We start from the raw sequence: 18,952 nt of genomic DNA, 5'->3' as shown, positions 1-18,952 counted from the left end.
GTATGGCTCTATCAACAGTCATGCTATCCTCTTAGGCAAGTCTTATGCCTCTGCTCTCCATGTCAAACTCCAAAAAGAGAGAAAGTCTTTATAAATGTATTTATCTCTGGGGACGCAGGTTCTCTCAACCTTACCTGCGGGGACGCACCCAATGTTCACAAAAGCTGCGCCTTTGGACGCTCTGTATGTAAAGGGGCAGGTGCGTCCCCCTGTAAAGGTTAAAATGCGCAAGTTTCATCTTTAAAAAGTTACTTGTGGTCATTTCTAGAGCATTCTAGAAGGTTGTTCGACGTGTATTGAGCGCCTCCAGATGGTTCATGCACTCCTACCAAAGAGGAACTTATCCCATCAATAAGGGAGCTATCCCATCTAAAGAGGGGATTATCCCATTGATGGTGGACCTGATTAACTTCCTCTTGAGCACTATAAATACAGGCATTGGGCCAGAAGGAGAGGAGGTTGGAAGCTATACATTTCTAAGGGTAAATGCTGCAGGAATTAGGACTCCCATTTAGAAGCTTGTGAGGAGAGATTGCCATCTTTGCTTGTTCTATTTGGAAGTGGGTGAGCTTTGTCAAAGTAATGAGAACTCTTGATGGACCCTGGGAGGGACTTGCACAACACCAAGGCTCAGGTTGTATTTGTTCCTTTTGTTACCTATTAATGCAAATGAGTCCATTCTTCTCAATAACTTGTTATTTATGAGTTGTTTCATGTACTCCTTGGTCTATGTGTTAAATATGTTTTATTCTATGAGATTATCAAGTGCTATTTAATCGTTTGATTGTTAGTGTATGCAGGTTTCAAAGTGAAGGAGGAGCTCATCCGGATCAGAGGAGCTGGACTGCTACAACAGCGTTGGACTACAGGTAGGATCTAAACACTTGATTTCCCATATAGTAAATGCATGTTTAGAGAAGGATTGCTCTTGTTTGTCTTGTTTGTCACTAGAGAGTCTTAGGCTCCTAGGGAGGTTGGTTGTGTCCGCACAATCGACTCTTTCCGCCTGACAATAATGAACTAGCTGCCCACAATGAAAGCACTTGATCTTGGCGAGATCTTTATTCTTCCACTTTTCTTGCTTTCCCTCAAATGCGAGGGCAACATCTTCCTCCTCCTGCTTGACTTTGATCCCCATGCTACTGCTACCCGTCTTCAACTGCCGTCCGATCTCTTCCTGGCGAAGAGTCGTCCACATCTCGTCCCAAGGTGGGAGAGTCCCTCTGCCCAATATACTCTGGACAAATACCTCCAAGTCTTCCGAGACAACATTTAGGTTTGTCCTCGCCATCAACTCCTGATCCGGCATGGCTTCTGTAGCAGTCAACTGATCTCAGATCTCATTCAATCCTCCGAGGAAGGTGTCAATCGGTTCTCCCTTCTTCATCTGATATGACCTACTCTGATTCTCAAGTAGCATTCTTCTCTGCACAAAGGTATGTTGGTATAATTTCTTGAGAGCCTCCTACATCTCACATGTTGTTTCCTCGCCATTGCCTCCTTGTACTATTCATTATCATTGGGGTCGACTAGGATAGCTATTACCTTCAAGGCGAAGTTCTTGACACGATTTCTGTCAAGTACGGATAAGATTCTTGCCTTCCAGACTACGAAGTTCGATGCTCTGTCCAGTCAATCCTGGTCTCTTACTCTGTGTAGTGCCATGATGCTTTTCTACTTCCCTCCTGGAAGTTCTCTGTTCGACTCCTCTGAGTCTCTACTTCCCATCTAGAAGTTCTCTTCTAGACTGCCTCTGAGTCCTGATTTCCCTCCCGGAAATCCTCCTGTCGCTGTCGAGATGCCCCCTACTCTGATTGTCTTATGCAACCGCACCACTGATCCGGGTTCCTCGGCTAGAAACCCTCGGCAGCAACTCCTCTTATCCTTGCTCTCTCAGATACTATTCTGACTACAGTACCTCACCAGCTCCACTCTGCAATATTCCCACAGCCTTCTAAACCCCAGCAACCTGAAGGTGAGAGCTCCTAGGCTCTAAGCAATCTCGGCACCAGTAACCCGGCCTCCTCAGCCAACTGCGTCAGCCCTCTCAACTTTTGCATGGCTCTTCATGAGGCTCTCTTGCTTTCCTTAGCCTTTGAGCTGCCTCTTCCCGACTCACACTTGATGACACAGGCACTGCGTCACCCTTCCTTTGTTGTTTCTTTGCTAGAAACAGCTTCTGTCACCTCGAGACCACAGTTTTCTCCTGCTATTGCTCCGCTCGGCTGATGTCCTTAGTCCTCCTGTGATCTGCAATCACGCTCTAATACCATGTTGAAGTTTCTAAGTCTACTTAGTTAGAGACCCTTCATGCACTTTATCTTATTTATTCATACCTACTTGTTATGTTACTTAACAAGTTATTTACAATGTAAATACTGAAAATAAACACTAATGCATACTCAACATATTATAGATCAGCAACTAAAGAAAACAGAAGCAATCACACCATATGACACCATTATTTTTGGACATATGTCCCCCGAAAAAACCCAATGTAGGAAAACTGGTGCATCTATTTGAGGGTTTTCTTATTAAGCAATATCATAGTACAATCCGGGTGCCGAAACTAGCCTACCCAACAGAGAATTTCCTTGGCGGTAATACTTCTAAGTTTCTGACAAATCTCCTAGTTGAAACCTGGAATAAATCTTCCAGCAGCTACTCAGCACAAATCTGCCCCAGAAACCCCAGCATCAGCCTCTCTCTGGACTGCGTCAGCCCCTCTCTGCTCAGCGCTAGCCCTGCGTCACTCCGGATGGGTCTGCGTCAGCCTTAGGAGGCCTTGTGTCAGCCCTCTAGCCCTCTATGTCAGCAACGATAGCCTCTTTGAGGTTCTGCACAGCTCCTAGCTGCCTCTGCGTGGCCCTGCGTGAGCCCTGGCTGGCTCTGCGTCACTCTCCCCGGCTACTACACTGCTCTCCCGGCACTATCTCTGCCTCTCTGTCTCTTCGTACTCAAATTCCCCTCAACTTCATCTCTCAATCACTAATTCTATCTATCTTAGCAAATCCCGCTCTAGAGAATAGAATGACTAATCCCTCTGGTGTACTCTCCAAGTGACCCTCAAACCCCCTCTTATACTTTTCTCGTTGACATATCAACGGCCGAGATTAAGTCCCTAATCAACGGCTAAGATTAGATCTGGCTTAATCCATGTCTTTTGGACCATTCTAACACAGTTTCATATTTAATTCCCATTAACATTTTATTTTCCCTAAGTGTAGACTTAGGGACTCCATTAAAAATATTAATTAATTTAATATCTCCTGAACTGTTTAGAATCTGTCCAAACCCTTTCTGGGTATTGGAGATCTTATATGCCCCAACCTCTCCATCAAATTTTGTGGCTAGAGCACATCCGATGCTACCCCAAATCAACAAAAGAATTGTTGTAGGTTCTTCATTCAAGTCACATGCCTTCTTATCAAAATAAAACACAGCCTTCTTATCTTTACATTATGATTCTACTTTGTCCAATGGATTGGCACTAGTCTTGGTCCGCCCATCATTTTATAAAAATCTAAACTCTAATATATGTTTTGCTAAATCTACTTTTCCATTGTATCCTAAGCTTATATAGCATAACTTTAGTAATCCTATTCTAGGGATATCCCCCTCGTGTTGGAGGGGAGCCAACCTAAAGTACAAGAGAGAGAGCTACTATGGTGACAAAGGGTAGCCCCTCTTAGTTCATCCAAGGTCTTACTAGTGCTTTATGACTTTACACAAGAAGTGAGGGTTTGGGTGGTAATAGGGCCCAATTTACAAGTAGCGGCTTTTTTTATTTTTGTCAACTTTTAACCCAACAAGCAAACCACAATGCAAGGGACATCTAGAAGTCCCCAAAAAATTGAGTATTTTTGTCAACTTTTAACCCAACAAGCAAACCACAATGCAAGGGACATCTAGAAGTCCCCAAAAAATTGAGGGAAGTGAGTACAGTATCCTAGAAGTCCCTAAATTTTTCCCAATACATGGAACAATCCCCTAAAAATCCCCAAGTCCTCGATGGCATCCCTAAGAATTTTGATATGCTTCCAAGGAGTTCGAAAGTCCCCAAAAAGCTGAATCTGCATGAATGTGGTTATCAAAAGTGGGGCAGGTGCCTGTGCAACATAGACAAAAAGGATTTTAACAAAGACAAAGAGATAAGAATAAAGTTCTATAATAATCAACCTTATATTTCAATTCCAATTTAAGTACTACGCTTAGAATTTAAAGGTGTATTTCCTACCTTCTTCCAATCATACTACTAAGTCTATTTCAATACCACAAAGGTACAGACTTTACAGCACACTGTCCAAGCATATAACAGATCCAAAATGTCTTATAACAGAAGTAAATCTGCCCTCTTCTCTTCCAGATATGCATTAAATAACTTAAGCAATTCAACTCCATGTTATGTTAAATCAGCATGCATAACCAGGGCTACAATCTATTCGATCATGAAGATAACATAAGCTAAAAATCAAATCTGAAAGTACACAAAATTTGGATAGTTGGAAAACTTTATATATATATATATATATATATATATCTAATGAAGTACAAGTACGTATGAAAGCATTATCACAATGCTGGTACAAGTCAAGTTCTCCAAACCTTGGGTCTCAATATATAAGTTGTATTCGGAATCACAATACAAAAATTTATGTCTGAGAACTATCAAAACCTATAGTTCCACAAAGGATTGAATTAGAATCATTTGACCCTTTCACAATTCAACAATTATGCACACCACTTTGAAGATCATGTCATCTTGTGTCTTCATCCCTCGCAACTTTAGGGGTGGAGAATCTCGAGAAGGAATTGCAAAGGCCAAAACAAAGACATAGCCTTTTCCACAAAATGCTTTGAAGACAAATCATCTTGAAGGGAGAGGCATCGTAATGAATATAAAATACAATAATAATTAGTTATAAGACATAACATAGCTAAAGGGACACAACCTTTCGCTCATGACCAGTCAATGCATACAAGTACACCATCACAAGGCTCATCATAATTATTAAATTATCTCACTTATTCATTATTTAATTATATAAGTATTATCCTTTATGGATTTCAACTATCTTTTATTCTTATGTCGGATATTTCTTTATATATGAATTGTTGTTCATTACAAGTTCACCTTGGGATGTTGAATGAAGACATTCTTTTGAAGTGGGCTGCAAACATCTTCTTTGTCTAAATATTTTGTTTTTGTAATAGAAGAAGCATATCATATGTAATATGACCATTACAAGAGGGTGGTGGATATAATGGCCATACTTAGGCATACATTAGACTGTAACAAAGTCTTAGCTACTGTCTTTATAATAAAGTGGTGTAATTGTTAGTTAATTAGTGTAGTATATAAAGCATTCACTCAATAATGAATCAATCCATTATCTATCATTCTTATCTGTATTCTTGTCAATGCTTGCATGTGTAAAAAATGGCATGCTCAGCTACAGAGAATAACCAAGACAGTACAGTTAATTCATCTTTGCAACAAATTTAGACAATAAACAGCATTGACAAATGTGAGGTGCAGGACCAAGAAGACTGAATGAAAGGTGCTACGAAACATAACTATGATCAGAAATCAACGAACAAAAAATTTAGAATAGCCGGAATATCACAATTAAGTTATTAACTCATCAATGCAAGAATATAAGGAATGAAAAAGAAACTGTGAACGTAATGTCTCAAAGGATAAGAGGTAACAACAAATGAATTATATTAAGCCTTCCATGGTTGAAATTTCAATCAGATACTACTTTTCATTCCTATTGTTTAAATATACCATGGACTCAGCAACAAATACACACTACAGAGTACAAATCCAAAAAATGTGGATGGTAGATTCCAATATTTCATATAAAAAAGATAGTAACTTCTTATCAAGATAAAATGGAAGTTCCCTGGTAATTGAAACTTTTGTTTTCCGAATTATAGAATTCCAGAAACTGTTGCTGATCACCTAAGCTGTAATGACACTTGAATCCATTACCCACCAAGCACAATTAGACATATTATTCAGGTCTTCAGATTTATGTTAATTAAATATAAACTTGTCTCAATGACAGTAAAGTTAATACAATAGTGTTACTTGTTTCAAAGCATTTCCTTAGAATGAAATCTTCCTAAATATATCCTAATATAATAGAAATAAACAATAAGAATACAAAAATCCTTTTTAATCACAATTTTCTCAAGGTACCTTTAATCAAACATTCAAACACGTGTTTCATAGTATAATTCGATTGATCTACTATATAGATTTTCAAGTTGGATGATCATCCATTTAACTTCTTAGCACTGACTGAAAATGTAAGATGAAAATAGTATATAATAGCACTAGGATGTAATGTCACCCTGCTTTCTCAATGAACATCAAAGAACATCAGCCAGAGAAAGCTATATTTTACTCTTCTTTACTTGTAAATGCCTCTAGAACAAATTCTTATTCAATGATCTCAGGGGTGTAACCTTAAACAAAATCTTGCACTTCGCAGCTGAGAAATATATATTGGTTTTTTTCCAGTCAAAACCTCAAAAATATCAATAATGATAAACCAATTGCATTACCCGATTATGTTGCAAAAGAATGATGTCCTATATGACTGCTCTTTATTTCTGTCAAGTTTAGACATATGGTAGGTACTCTAAAAAGCTTTTACCATGTGAAAACAAGGTGGAATCATCGAGCAGGAATCTCTTAAAACAAAATCATACCTGAACAAGTATTTCTATAACTGGCAGAGTGGATAGCATTCCCTTCTCGTTAACATTTCCAACAACCGCATCCAAAATTTTGGCCACACCAGCAGAATGCAGGTGAAGGAAATTCACTCCACCTAAAAGGATGTAGCACTCAATGATTTTCATTGCAACCTGAATATATCACAACAAAACCTTAGATATGAAACCAATACTCACCAAACAAGTCAATGTACAACCATGAAAAATTAAACATAATCACAGATAACTTCAAGAGATTAAAAATTTTGAATTGACTTTGCGCTGTCAGAAAGATGATACTCTTCCAACAAATTTTGAAATAGCTAAAAAATTATGTCCTTCAATTTGACCCATGCGTCCCTACAGAAACTCTAAACTACCTGCCTGCTAACAGGAGGGCTATCAATTATTAGAACCAGTTATGAATGTCATCAGAAATTGCATAAAGCTTGTTAAGATCTATAATCCACTGGAAGCTAACAATATATCTTAAACTACCTATCTTTGCAATCTGTCACAAAAGTTTCATAATGAGGAACTGCTCTCTTCCATTTGAGACTGATGCAGCATGTAAACATGTAACGTGAATCAACATATTTCATTGAAGAATATAGTATGCCACATTTGTTATTCATTAAAGGATCTTGATCTTAAACTAGGTACCTTTGCAATCTGTCACAACAGTTCCATAATGAGGGACTGTTCTCTTCCATTTGAGACTGATGCAGCATGTAAAGTTTAAACATGTAACGTGAATCAATACATCTTGTTGACCACTATGTGTCAACTACCCATAGCAGTACAATCCCTTTTTTTCGCAAAAGGGATAGCGCTTTATCGATGTGTCCGTGCCATTCGACTTCCATCATCAACCTGATCGTGTTATGTTGTAAATCCAGTCTGCATGCGTAAATTGTAAATAATCTTAGCAGATATGAGTCATGTATGTAAATTGCCTAGGTGGACCTAATTTTTTAGTGATAATCTACGTTCCGGAAGGTTTTTTGTCTCACCGATCCATGATCGGCAGAGTTTCCCTTCAGTCTAACCCCAAGCCGCAATGAATTTTATCATTAAAATCTTAGGGGAATCCTAGTGCGTTGATTTGCTAGATCATATTTGATCGCAGAACTGGGTGGTCTATGAGGGTCTATGTCAAATGGGTTTTCCTCCTTGAGATGTAAAATTGTAAAAGTCATGGTGTAAAGTGTCTTGAGGGTTAGAAAATGTTTTAATCCCCTCATAGGTCCTAAGTCCTAAGTTCGAGGATCGAGGAAAAAAAAAAAATTATAATAAAATAATAATAAACTTAAATTATTAAAAAATAATATAAAATATAATAAAATAAAATTTAAAAAATAAATACTTAAAAATTAAAAAAAAAAAAAAAAAAAAATATATATATATATATATATATATAAAATAAAATAAGTCGAAATTTTGAGAAAACAAATGCAAAATTTTAATTTTTAATTTATTGAAATTTCGACGGATGAGATTAAAAGATATTTTGATTCTCATCAATGGTCGACATCATTTTGACATGGACATTGATATGTGCGTCTTGTGCTGAAAAAAGCTCTCTTGTAATCTTTTTCTGGTGCAATAAATAAAGACTTTGGGGTTGAAATCTTGCTGGTGTTACTCCCCTGAAGTGTTGTAAGCTGTTTTATTTTCTGCATAATTTTATTTTCAACCATTAGTAATAGCTTGGTGAAGAGTGATGTTGAACACAGGTATCTTGTTCACTCACTAGGGTTTTAACAGTAGTAGAATTTTTGCAAAAAATGGCAAGTATCTCCATTGGATTTGGAATTTAGTACTGTTATTTCCCTCTTTATTAATAGCTTAAGTGAGTTGTGCAGGAAATCCAGATTGAGAAGATTAACGGGCGTTTGGGGAAGTTCTAGGCTGAACCAACCAACTCCCGAAAAGCATTCTCTTGTAGAGCCCAGCTAGTTTCGATTCTGGGTCTATCATTTAAATTTATTTTTGAATGCATGAGAGATTTCTGAAGTATATCATAGTAAATCTGAACTTCTGAATATATTATCGTGGATTACTGACAAATCTGGCTGTTATAGAGTCATAATATTGTAAATTTTTTTTTTAGGGCTGGTTTTAGGGTTTTCAATTTTGTTTTTTTGGCACATTTTACTTCTGGATTTTTTGTTTTTGCCATTGCACGCTGCAGGTATAGAGCAGGGATAATCTTTAGCGGATTCTCAAAATCTTTTGAGGAAATTTGAGGGTTTATCAAAGTTGTCTGCTGCTCAGGGTTTCATTTTACTGAAAAATTTCGAATTTTTTTTTTTATTTTGCTGTGTAAAATCACACAGCCCCACGGATCTGCAAACCAAATCCGCACCTTGGACCTCTGTCAATCCTTCCACTCAGCGTGCTATCCTGTGGCAATCAGCTCCATTCTATCTACGTTGTTGTACAAAGCCAATCAGTCCTCATCCTCCACGCAGCAGCTGTCAGCTCTTCTCTGTGCAACCTTGTTTTTCAGCGTATAAACTGCTCCATCCAGCTCACACGTCCCTCAAAACCCGCGCACTTGCACATATACAAAAGAAGCAGTCCACATTTCCGCTTCAACCGCAGCTCCTTGCTCTTCACTGTAGCCTGCGTTGTCAAGAAACGTTGCCGTCGCTGCCATTCCTGCACCATTTCCACGTTCAGCTCGAGTTTACACCTGCAAACTGCAAGCATTTGAAATATCTCCGCCTACGTCTGCCCAGCCTCCTCATACGCTGCCCACGTTTATTGGCTCCCTCTCTCTTCGTCATACGCAGCCGTCACCAGCACACTCCCATAATCTCCTTCACGTCCCCATCCGCAGTTGTTTGGTTATGCTTCATCGTTCCTCCTTCTACGCGTTGGTAGCCTTTCTTCCTCAGTCCAAATTCCTAAACCCTTCATCACAGTTGCATCCCACATTATCATCCTCGCTCAAACAAGTTTCAGCTCCTCACGCGTACCTGAAAACACATCAAAACTCAAAACATTCGTTGTTAAATATTTTGTTTGCCTTCATTTAGATTTCATGTAGTTAGGATTTAGATCAAATTTAGATTTTCATTACTAGTTTAGAAATTTTCTTCCTTAGGGTTAGCATCGTTAGATTTTATGATAGCGTATTTTCTTTCTATATAACTTCGTCTTAGTCAGCAACGTAAATTTGTTTTAGCTTTTAGATTTGTCTCATGTCATTTTGTTTTATTTAATTTTTGATAATAATTAGAAATGTGATCTTTCATTCAGTTTAGATTTTGATAATATTAGTTTTGTTTACTTAGGATTTATGTTTTATTAAATTTTGATTAGAGTTAGACTTTTTATGTAGTTCAATTTCAGAATTAGATTTATTTTATTTAATAAACAATATCAAAATCATAAAAATTATAAAAACACACACACACACACACACACAAAAGTTTCTTTTTGTTTAGTTTTTAATTTTATTTAGTTTTAGATTTATTTAGATTTTAGTTTTTTTTTTTCATTTCAAGCTTAGAAAATCATAAATATATATAAATATATAATAATAAAATAATAATAAAAATAATAAAATAAAAATAAATAAAATATATATATATAAAAATCATTTTTCTGAAATATTCTTGTGTCGCACTTGGTCTTAGCATATTTTATCACGTTTCCAAATTTTGGTAAGGCTATTAGATCTTTGATGTGGGATTAATATTTATCATTTTTATGTGGTTAAACATGCTTAAATGTTCATTTGAAGATTAGCTATATGAAAGTGGTAGTTGGTTAGCATTTAAAGTTACGTGGTTATTTAAAGCATTTAATCTTCCGAATTTTAATTGCTGGAAAATTGTTAAGCCATCGAGCATTTATTGATTATCTCGCATATGGTAAAAGTTAATCTTTGTGTGAGTTATTTGATGGTAAATGATTGTTAATGAGTTCATATTTCTGCAAGCATTTGATAAATAATCATTCAGTCATTAACTCCATAAGGCACTGGTCTATTAACTTAATAAAATCAATTAAGTGCTTGTTTCCCCTCATGTCTCCCAACCCAACTGGTCCACAGTTGGTCATCCATTGTCCCATAGGGTCTACCACCCTTAGCCGCGGGAGACAGGCTTAAATGGAGAGATCGGGGATCAGGGTGACAGCCCTGGTCCGAGCGTTGTCGTGACAATCTGTGTGACAACACATCTCATTCAAGAACACAGCATGCATTAAAGGATCGATCAAGACTTTCTGAAGCAATACATCCCATTGAACAACACAGCATGCCACAATTTTATCAATTGAAGGATCAACCAAGACATTGTCCATTGGCACTAAAGGAGTAAAAATTTAAATTTAAATTATCTTGGTGCCTATGAATGCCCCAAAATCAGGTTAATCATCTCCAGCGCATTGGACAACAACAACGAATTAAATTATTTTGAATTTCCGTCTACTTTGTAAAAAAGATGGCATATCATCAATAACTACATTTCTCTTTTGACAATATGTAATAGCTAAGATCTGTGTGCCTCAATTTGATTCAAGTTTCCCTACAAAAGCTCTAAACGAACTGCTTGCTAACAGAAGTAAGGCTAACAAATACTAGAACCAGATATGAATGACATTAGAAATTCATGGTATTGGTTAAGATAGCTAATCCTCCAGAAGGTGTAACCATATATCTTAAACTAGTTAGCTTTTGTGATATGTTACCAGTTGCATTATGGGGCATCAAAGTGCATACAAGAATCATTTTATTAGACTCATTTCCAAATAATTTCTAATTTTCTAGATCAGCATATCTCATTGAACAAAACAATACTATAATTGTTATCAATTCACGGCTTGACCAAGCTTGTCAATCAACAGTGAAGAATTATAAATTTATAAATATAAATCACATTACTGCCTATGTATAACCAAAAACATGCCAATGGGACGAGTATATTGGCAAAAATTAACTGCAACACAAGCCCGCAAAAGGGAGCTCCAACAAAAACCAGAAAGGAAACCACAAAAGGTACAACAATTACAAGAGGGCTTTTTAGGATGCCCCAGAGAAGGAAATAGTACCTGTTACCCACAAAAATGGGTAACCCCATAGGAAAAACTTTTTTACTAGATTTGATAGCCAGCAAGCCAGCAAGCCTTGATATTCACTTCTTGATGATGATATGCCATCTACCTTCACCATCTATATCAGCCACTTACCTCTCACAATCTGGAATTTCCTCTTGAATGAAGGAGGGTTTCTGTTCAAAAGGTACATTGATCATGTCGCAATCAGGTGCTTATACTTATTTGTTTTGGGCACTTAGTATGGATAAAGAGGTGATTTGGACGATTGACAGATCTTAATTGTAAATCTTTCTCTAACCTTACCGGTGGGATTAATCTTTAGACCTAGTCCAATGGGACATGTTACCCACCAAAAGTAGGTGACCCCATAGGAGAAAGTTTTTTTCCCACACATCGCATTTAGCCGGCTAGCGGGTAGCCCCTGACAGGCACCACTAGCTTATGACTTGGAATTTTATCTTCATCCCCTGCATCAGTCACATGTCCTCTCACCCATCCAACAAGAATGGAACGAACAAAGTTCGTTCTTGAAGTTAAATACTCCAGAAGACTCAGAATATGTAGATCTCCATTGAGATAGAAGAATATATATTAAAATGTATGAATAAGAATGATGTTACAATTGAGAGTGAGAGTCTTGTATATATAGCCAAGTAAGTACCCTTTATGAATGTCATGTCTCCTTAGACATGCCTCTTTGTATAACTAGTTATCACTTATTTACATATTATTATGTTTATTATTTATTATCTACATTTATTACTTTTACATAATTATATTCATAACATTGCCTTCCTCCTCAAAAAGTTTTGTCCTCAAAGCTTGTTGATGAAAAAGGCTTGATCTCTTTTTCTGCTACGAATGTCTTCTCGTCTCAAGACAATCTTCTTTGTCAATACAAGTTGATATGATCCTCTAAGTGACAAACAAAATTGTCGCACTAAGAAGGGATCATACCATCATAAATTAATCTTCTATCGAATCTTGCAGTGACTGGAAACTTGTGATGAATTGTTATCACATGAGTAGTTGCACTGACATTAGTATTCTTCAAAACATCGATTTGTTGTTTCTGTTCTAAATACATAGCTTGATTGAGTTGTCTACTCTCGTGATTTGGATGTCGATAAGGAATTCTACTGATTTGATTTTCCCTTCTCATGTTTATGTTGTTTTCTTGATTTATTTGAATTACCTAATTTCCTTTAGTTATGAAAGTTGAATGGTTAATTTCTGGATCTTCACTTGAATCTTTTGTTGCTGGAACTGCAACCTCTGAGTATGTCCTTACTTCAACTAGTTTGTTCTCTTCTTGAGTTGTGATATTGACTGAATGAGCGTTTGTTGTCCTTTTGTCAACTTGAATTTCTACATTTGATGATTCCTTCTCGATAAGTTGTTGTACCTTGTTTTCTAATGACTTCTTGTCCTTCTTAAACTTCTTAATTTGTGTCATTAATTTTTTACTATGATCTTTAAGTCTGAAAACTTCTTCATTTTTGTCAATGGTGATCTTGTCAATTTCTCTGCATATTTTGTAGTAATTTTTTACCTTCTTGGAAAATTATTCTTGAAATATCTTGTATGTCTTCTGGTATTACTAAATTTGGCTTCACTATAAGATCTTGTAGCGTTCTTTTTTTCTATTTGTAAGAAAATGTCAAAAATTTCTTCTTTGTATTCAGGACGAAGGAACCTAGGGTTTCCATCCATGTTGATCCCAAAATAATGTCACCTTGCTCATTCCATAGGGATTGAATAGAGAATTGTGATATAAATGTATATTCTCTAATATTTAACTATAAATCAGTTATTTTGTATTGTTTTTTGTCCAAGAAGTCTAATTTTTTTACTATATTTAACTCAGGAATCACCAATTGGTTTGCAATTTTAGGGTTTATAATTTTTACTTTCAGCGAGAGAGATAGAAATAGTAACATCTTTCCCGCAAGAGTTCCCTTAATTTTAAAAAACACTTTAGCATAGCTGGGTAAAGTTTCCAAAAATCTTCCTTCCTTCACTTCCGAACTAGATGCCATTTTGTCTTCCATCCTTTCTGGATTGTAATTCATTATTATCACTTTATTCACTTGGTCACTTTTTTTTTCTTCCTCAAGAAATTAAATACCGTATTATTAAAATCCTTTTCACTCCCACCTTATAGTACTCTCTTTAGAAAAAGTATTCTTAATACCTATTTTCCATAACTTATAAAAAAACCCTTATTTTTAATACTAATACCCACCCTTTCTTTTTATAATTCCTTCTTATATAATTTTTTCCTTTATATTTACAATACCCTTACCTTTGAATATATATGAACATATATAGCTTATATATTAAGCTATTCTTTTTTTAAATAAACAATTTATTTTATACTTTTTTTTCTCTAAGTTAAGTATGTATGCATTTAATTGTTGGAATTTCTAAGTCTAACTGTTAGAAATCCTTCCTGTACTTTCTGATTTATTTCTTCTTACTTGTTCTGTTAATTAACAAGTTATTTACCATGTAAACACTGAAAATAAATACAAGAACAGTCTCAACACATATATATCATCAACTAAAGGAAAAACAAGCACACAAGTGACATTCTGATTTATTTCTTCTTACTTATTCTGTTAATTAACAAGTTATTTACCATCTAAACACTGAAAATAAATACAAGAACAGAGTCAACACATACATATCATCAACTAAAGGAAAAACAAGCACACAAGTGACACCGTTATTTTTGGACCAATGTCCCCGAAAAACCCAATGCGGGAAAATCGGTGCAGCCATTTGAGGGTTTTATTATTAAGCAGTTTTAGAATACAATCTGGGTGCCAGAAATGGCTCACCCAACAGAGAATACCCTTAGCAGTAGTACCTCTCAGTCGGAGACAGATATCAACCCCAATCTGCCCCACGAAATCTCCCAGTGTCAACCTCTAGGGTCTACGCCAGCCTCTCTAGCCCAGTGTCAGCATCTTTGGGCTCTGCATCAGCCTCTGGAGCCTCTGTGTCTCCCAGGCTGGCCCTCCTCAGGCTTTGTGCAACTCCTGGCTGCCTCTACGTGGCCTCTGGCTGCTTTTGCGTGGCCTCTAGTTGGCTATGCGTCAACCCTCTCTTGGCTTCTGCATTGATGCTATCGGTACTATCTCTACCTCTCTGCTACTGCATTCACTGCCCCTCAACTACAACTCTGATCACTCCCTCGATTTCCTCAGCAAGCCCTGCCCCAGAAAATCTAATTCTTGATCAACTTGGTGTGTTCTCCAAGTGACCCTCAAGCCTCCTCTTATACTTTTCTCGTTGACAATTCAACGACTGAGATTAAGTCCCTAATCAATGGCTAAGTTTAGATATGGCTTGATCCATGACTTTTGGACCATTCTAACTCCGTTTTATATTAATTCACATTAATATTTTGTTTTCCATAAGTTTAGGCTTAGGGATTCCATTAATTATTTTAATATCTCCCAAACTGATTCTGCCCAAACTATTTTTGGGTCTTGGAGATCTCCTGTGCTTTAGCCTCCACCAATTTTCGTGGCTAGAGCACATCCGACGCTACCCCATATCAACATTAATATCTTGTAAATCCACTTCCAAGAATATCCTACTTAGATTGTTTATTAAATAGGAAAGATGGCCTTTTTTTCTTTTCAACCTATTCTGTTAATGCACCTCCAAGAATATCGTACGGGCGCGACTCTAATGGAACGATGCCACAGTACACATGTGACAATTGTAACGACTGGAAAAAATAGGAGTGAGGATTGATTTCCTTCACAACTTGGTGATCGACCAGTGCTGAATTCAATGGATTCACCTGTAGAATTTCAATGAGTCTTTTCCTCCTCCAAGAATATCGTACGAACGCAGCTCTAATTTGGGAAATTGCAGCTAAGGTACTATTAGAGATGGTAGCAACATGTGGTGGAAAAAAAAAACACAGTAGTTGTGTCATTGAATTCGGATAGGGAAGGAAGGCGTGGCAAGGAAACCAGGCGGCGCGACGAAGTTTTTCAGTGGCAAGGTGAAAGATGATGGGCGACCATGGAACTAGTCCACAATTCTTTGAATGGGTTAAGTAAATACAATACCAGAAACACGGTGTAACGAATAGGCACCGAATGGTATTGGTCATGTATTTAATCTACTCTAGTGTTTAATTAATCTTTGTTCTGATCCTTTGGCTTTTTATTGCAGTGGATGGATTATGGTCAAGTAGTAGGTGGTACAATAGCAGAGCAAGGTTGACGCGCACGCTGGAATGCTGGTGGTAATGGGTTGCGACTGTCTTGCAGCTAGGTTCATCAATTCAAGAAGATGATTCGGGTGGTGGTCATTGCATGGTGACTCCTAATGTAGCATATGACAGCTCTAATGTAGCATGGACGAGCTATGGCATATTTGGCAGCGTGCGTCAAGTGGTTAAGTCGGTATGCGGCTGGGTATGTTATTTTATTCTTTTGTTATATTTTATATATATATATGTTCTTTTATATATATATTTTTAATGGGTTTTTTATATATAACTATTAAAATAAATAAATTGAAATTTCTTTTATTTGAATATTTTTATTTTTATTTTTTGAATGTTTTTTATATAAATTTTGTTTTTTTTAAAAGACCAAGGGCCTCTGACAAATCAGCGACGGAGAAACTCCAAGCTTGTGTAGTGAAGTGCTTCAATTGTGACGACAACAATGTTGACGCAAGGTTGATGGCCAAAGCCCTGGATCAGAGAGTGTCGCTCTATGCAACGGTGGAGTGGCGAGAGGATTGAACTGCTTTGATACCAAATGGAACGATCAAAGTTCATTCTTCAAGTTAAATACTCCAGAAGACTTGGAATATGTAGATTTCCATTGAAATACAAGAATATATATTAAAATGTATGAATAAGAATAATGTTACAATTGAAAGTGAGGGTCCTATATATATAGCGAGGTAAGTATGTCTCCTTAGACATGCCTCTTTGTATAGCTAATTATTACTTATTTACATATTATTATGTTTATTATTTATTATCTATATTTATTACTTTTACATAATTATATTCATAACAAAGAACACATGGACACATGTACTTTATTCAATTTGCAATCAGGTGCTTATGTTTGTTTTTACTTGGGCTTTTGATATGGACTATGTGGTGACCTAGAACGAGATGTTTTGACAAAGATCTTCTTCCATCACCTTAAATGGGGATTAGTCTTCAACCCTAGTCCAATGGAACCTCCCCTAATGGCCCAATCGGTATACAAAGGGCACTACTCGAGAAGCCTTGATTCAGATAGCATGTTCCATCTATCCCTATTCCATACTTACCACTTTCCATCTTACATTAGAAGCCCTTATTCCACCTCCATTCTTCAAGTTCAACTAACCATTGGTTCTTTGGGATTCGGCGCCCATACATCCACATACTTGGGTAGTGTCCGAAACTTTGCCCTGGGAGGTTGATACAGTTAAAAGAAATGGAAAAAGCATATGACGGCCGCAAACAAAATAAAAGAAAGAATATCAAAATGCAAAGATGGTCAGAACATACACATTAGCATGTAGGAAAAAGCCTAACATGAGCTCTACCTCACCCGTTTTAGCCATCACACAATTATTGAGCATCATATTGCTCCTATACATCATGAGAGGAACCCTTGCATGTCCAAACCCTGATCGACAATGAGCTACCTCATCATTAGGGGATAATACAACTGTCGTACATCATACAAAGCAAACTCTAACCCTATGAGCTACGAAGATTATTACAAAGAAAAATTAACAAAAAGTAAAAGGCGCACAAGAGGGGTGAAAAAACAAAGTTTAGGTTGGTAACTCATGATCCATGATTGCTCCCTCCTCACATTTATACACTCAAAATGTGGAACCCCATCATGTTGGTCCCTTTGACCATGGCACTTGGCCATAAATTCTTCTCCCCTTTGTTACCATCATTGCTCACATAACACCTATTGATTAGAGGGTGGATTGAGGAAATGTTACTTCCCCTTGGGGGCTGGGAACACCTAATAGGGTTGTCCTTTAGCCACGCCTACCTAGGGAGGAAACACCATTGTAAGTTCAAAGCTTCAATTTTGAAGCGAAGCCTTATTTGTGTTGATTTTTCAGTCTCTTCTTTACTGATAACTACTTCTAATGATTCAACCCTTTTTCACTTTCTTATTCAGAAATCCATCATTCAGCAATTACACAGAAGACATCAATAGTAATACATTTATTACAGTAGGATCATGAAGAGACATCCAAATAAAGAACACAATAATTTACCCTAGGAAAACTTACATGGGGGAAAAGCCCAACAACCTTCTTCTTAGAGAATATTCAATTCAACCTTATTTGTGTTGATTTTTTAGAGTCTCTTCTATATTGATAATTTCCAATGATTAAGCCCTTTTCCACTTTCTTATTCATAAATCCATCATTCAGCGATTACACAGAAGACATCAACAGTAATGCATTTATTACAGTAGGATCATGAAGAGACATCCAAATAAAGAACACAAGAATTTACCCTAGGAAAACCCACATAGGGGAAAAGCCCAACAACCTTCTTCTCAGAGAAATATTCAATTCAACAATTGTAATACAATTGTCATACATCATATACGAAGTAAGCTCTAACCCTAAGAGCTATGAACAGTATTGAAAAAAAAAATCAAGCAAAAGTAAAAGGCACACAAGAGGGGTGAAAAAACAAAGGTCGCATTGGTAACTCATGATACATGATTGCTCCCTCCTCACATTTATACACTCAAACATTTATACACTCAAAATGTGGAACCCCACCATGTTGGTCCCTTTGACCATGACACCTGGCCATGAATTCTTCTCTCCTTTGTTACCATCATTGTTCACATAACACCTATTGATTAGAGGGTGGACTGAGGAAAGGTTACTTCCCCTTGGGGGCTGGGAACACCTAATAGGGTTGTCCTTTAGCCACCCCTACCTAGGGCGGAAACACCATTGTGAGTAAAAAGCTTCAATTTTGAAGCGAAGCCTTATTTGTGTTGATTTTTCAGAGTCTCTTCTATATTGATAATTACTTCCAATGATTCATCCCTTTTTCACTTTCTTATTCATAAATCCATCATTCAGCAATTACACAAAAGACATCAACAGTAACACATTTATTACA

General features: G+C 36.8%; 1 protein-coding gene across 4 annotated transcripts in view; it reads right to left on the bottom strand.

The window, feature by feature from the left end:
- The window catches only part of LOC149186580 (ARM repeat superfamily protein), a 482,448-nt gene that overhangs the window by 133,029 nt on the left and 330,467 nt on the right, over positions 1-18,952 (bottom strand). For all 4 annotated transcript variants that reach the window (XM_089411041.1, XM_089411042.1, XM_089411043.1 and 1 more), the window contains one exon: positions 6,724-6,882. In XM_089411041.1, coding sequence (XP_089267167.1) covers positions 6,724-6,882 — 159 coding nt within the window. The remainder of the gene's footprint in view (positions 1-6,723; positions 6,883-18,952) is intronic.

This window comes from Pinus tabuliformis, chromosome 3_1 (genome assembly GCF_031772625.1).
Source record: "Pinus tabuliformis cultivar Carrire ecotype Pingquan chromosome 3_1, CPIR1, whole genome shotgun sequence".
In the NCBI taxonomy this organism is placed as follows: domain Eukaryota; kingdom Viridiplantae; phylum Streptophyta; class Pinopsida; order Pinales; family Pinaceae; genus Pinus; species Pinus tabuliformis.
This window is presented reverse-complemented; position numbering and strand designations above follow the sequence as displayed.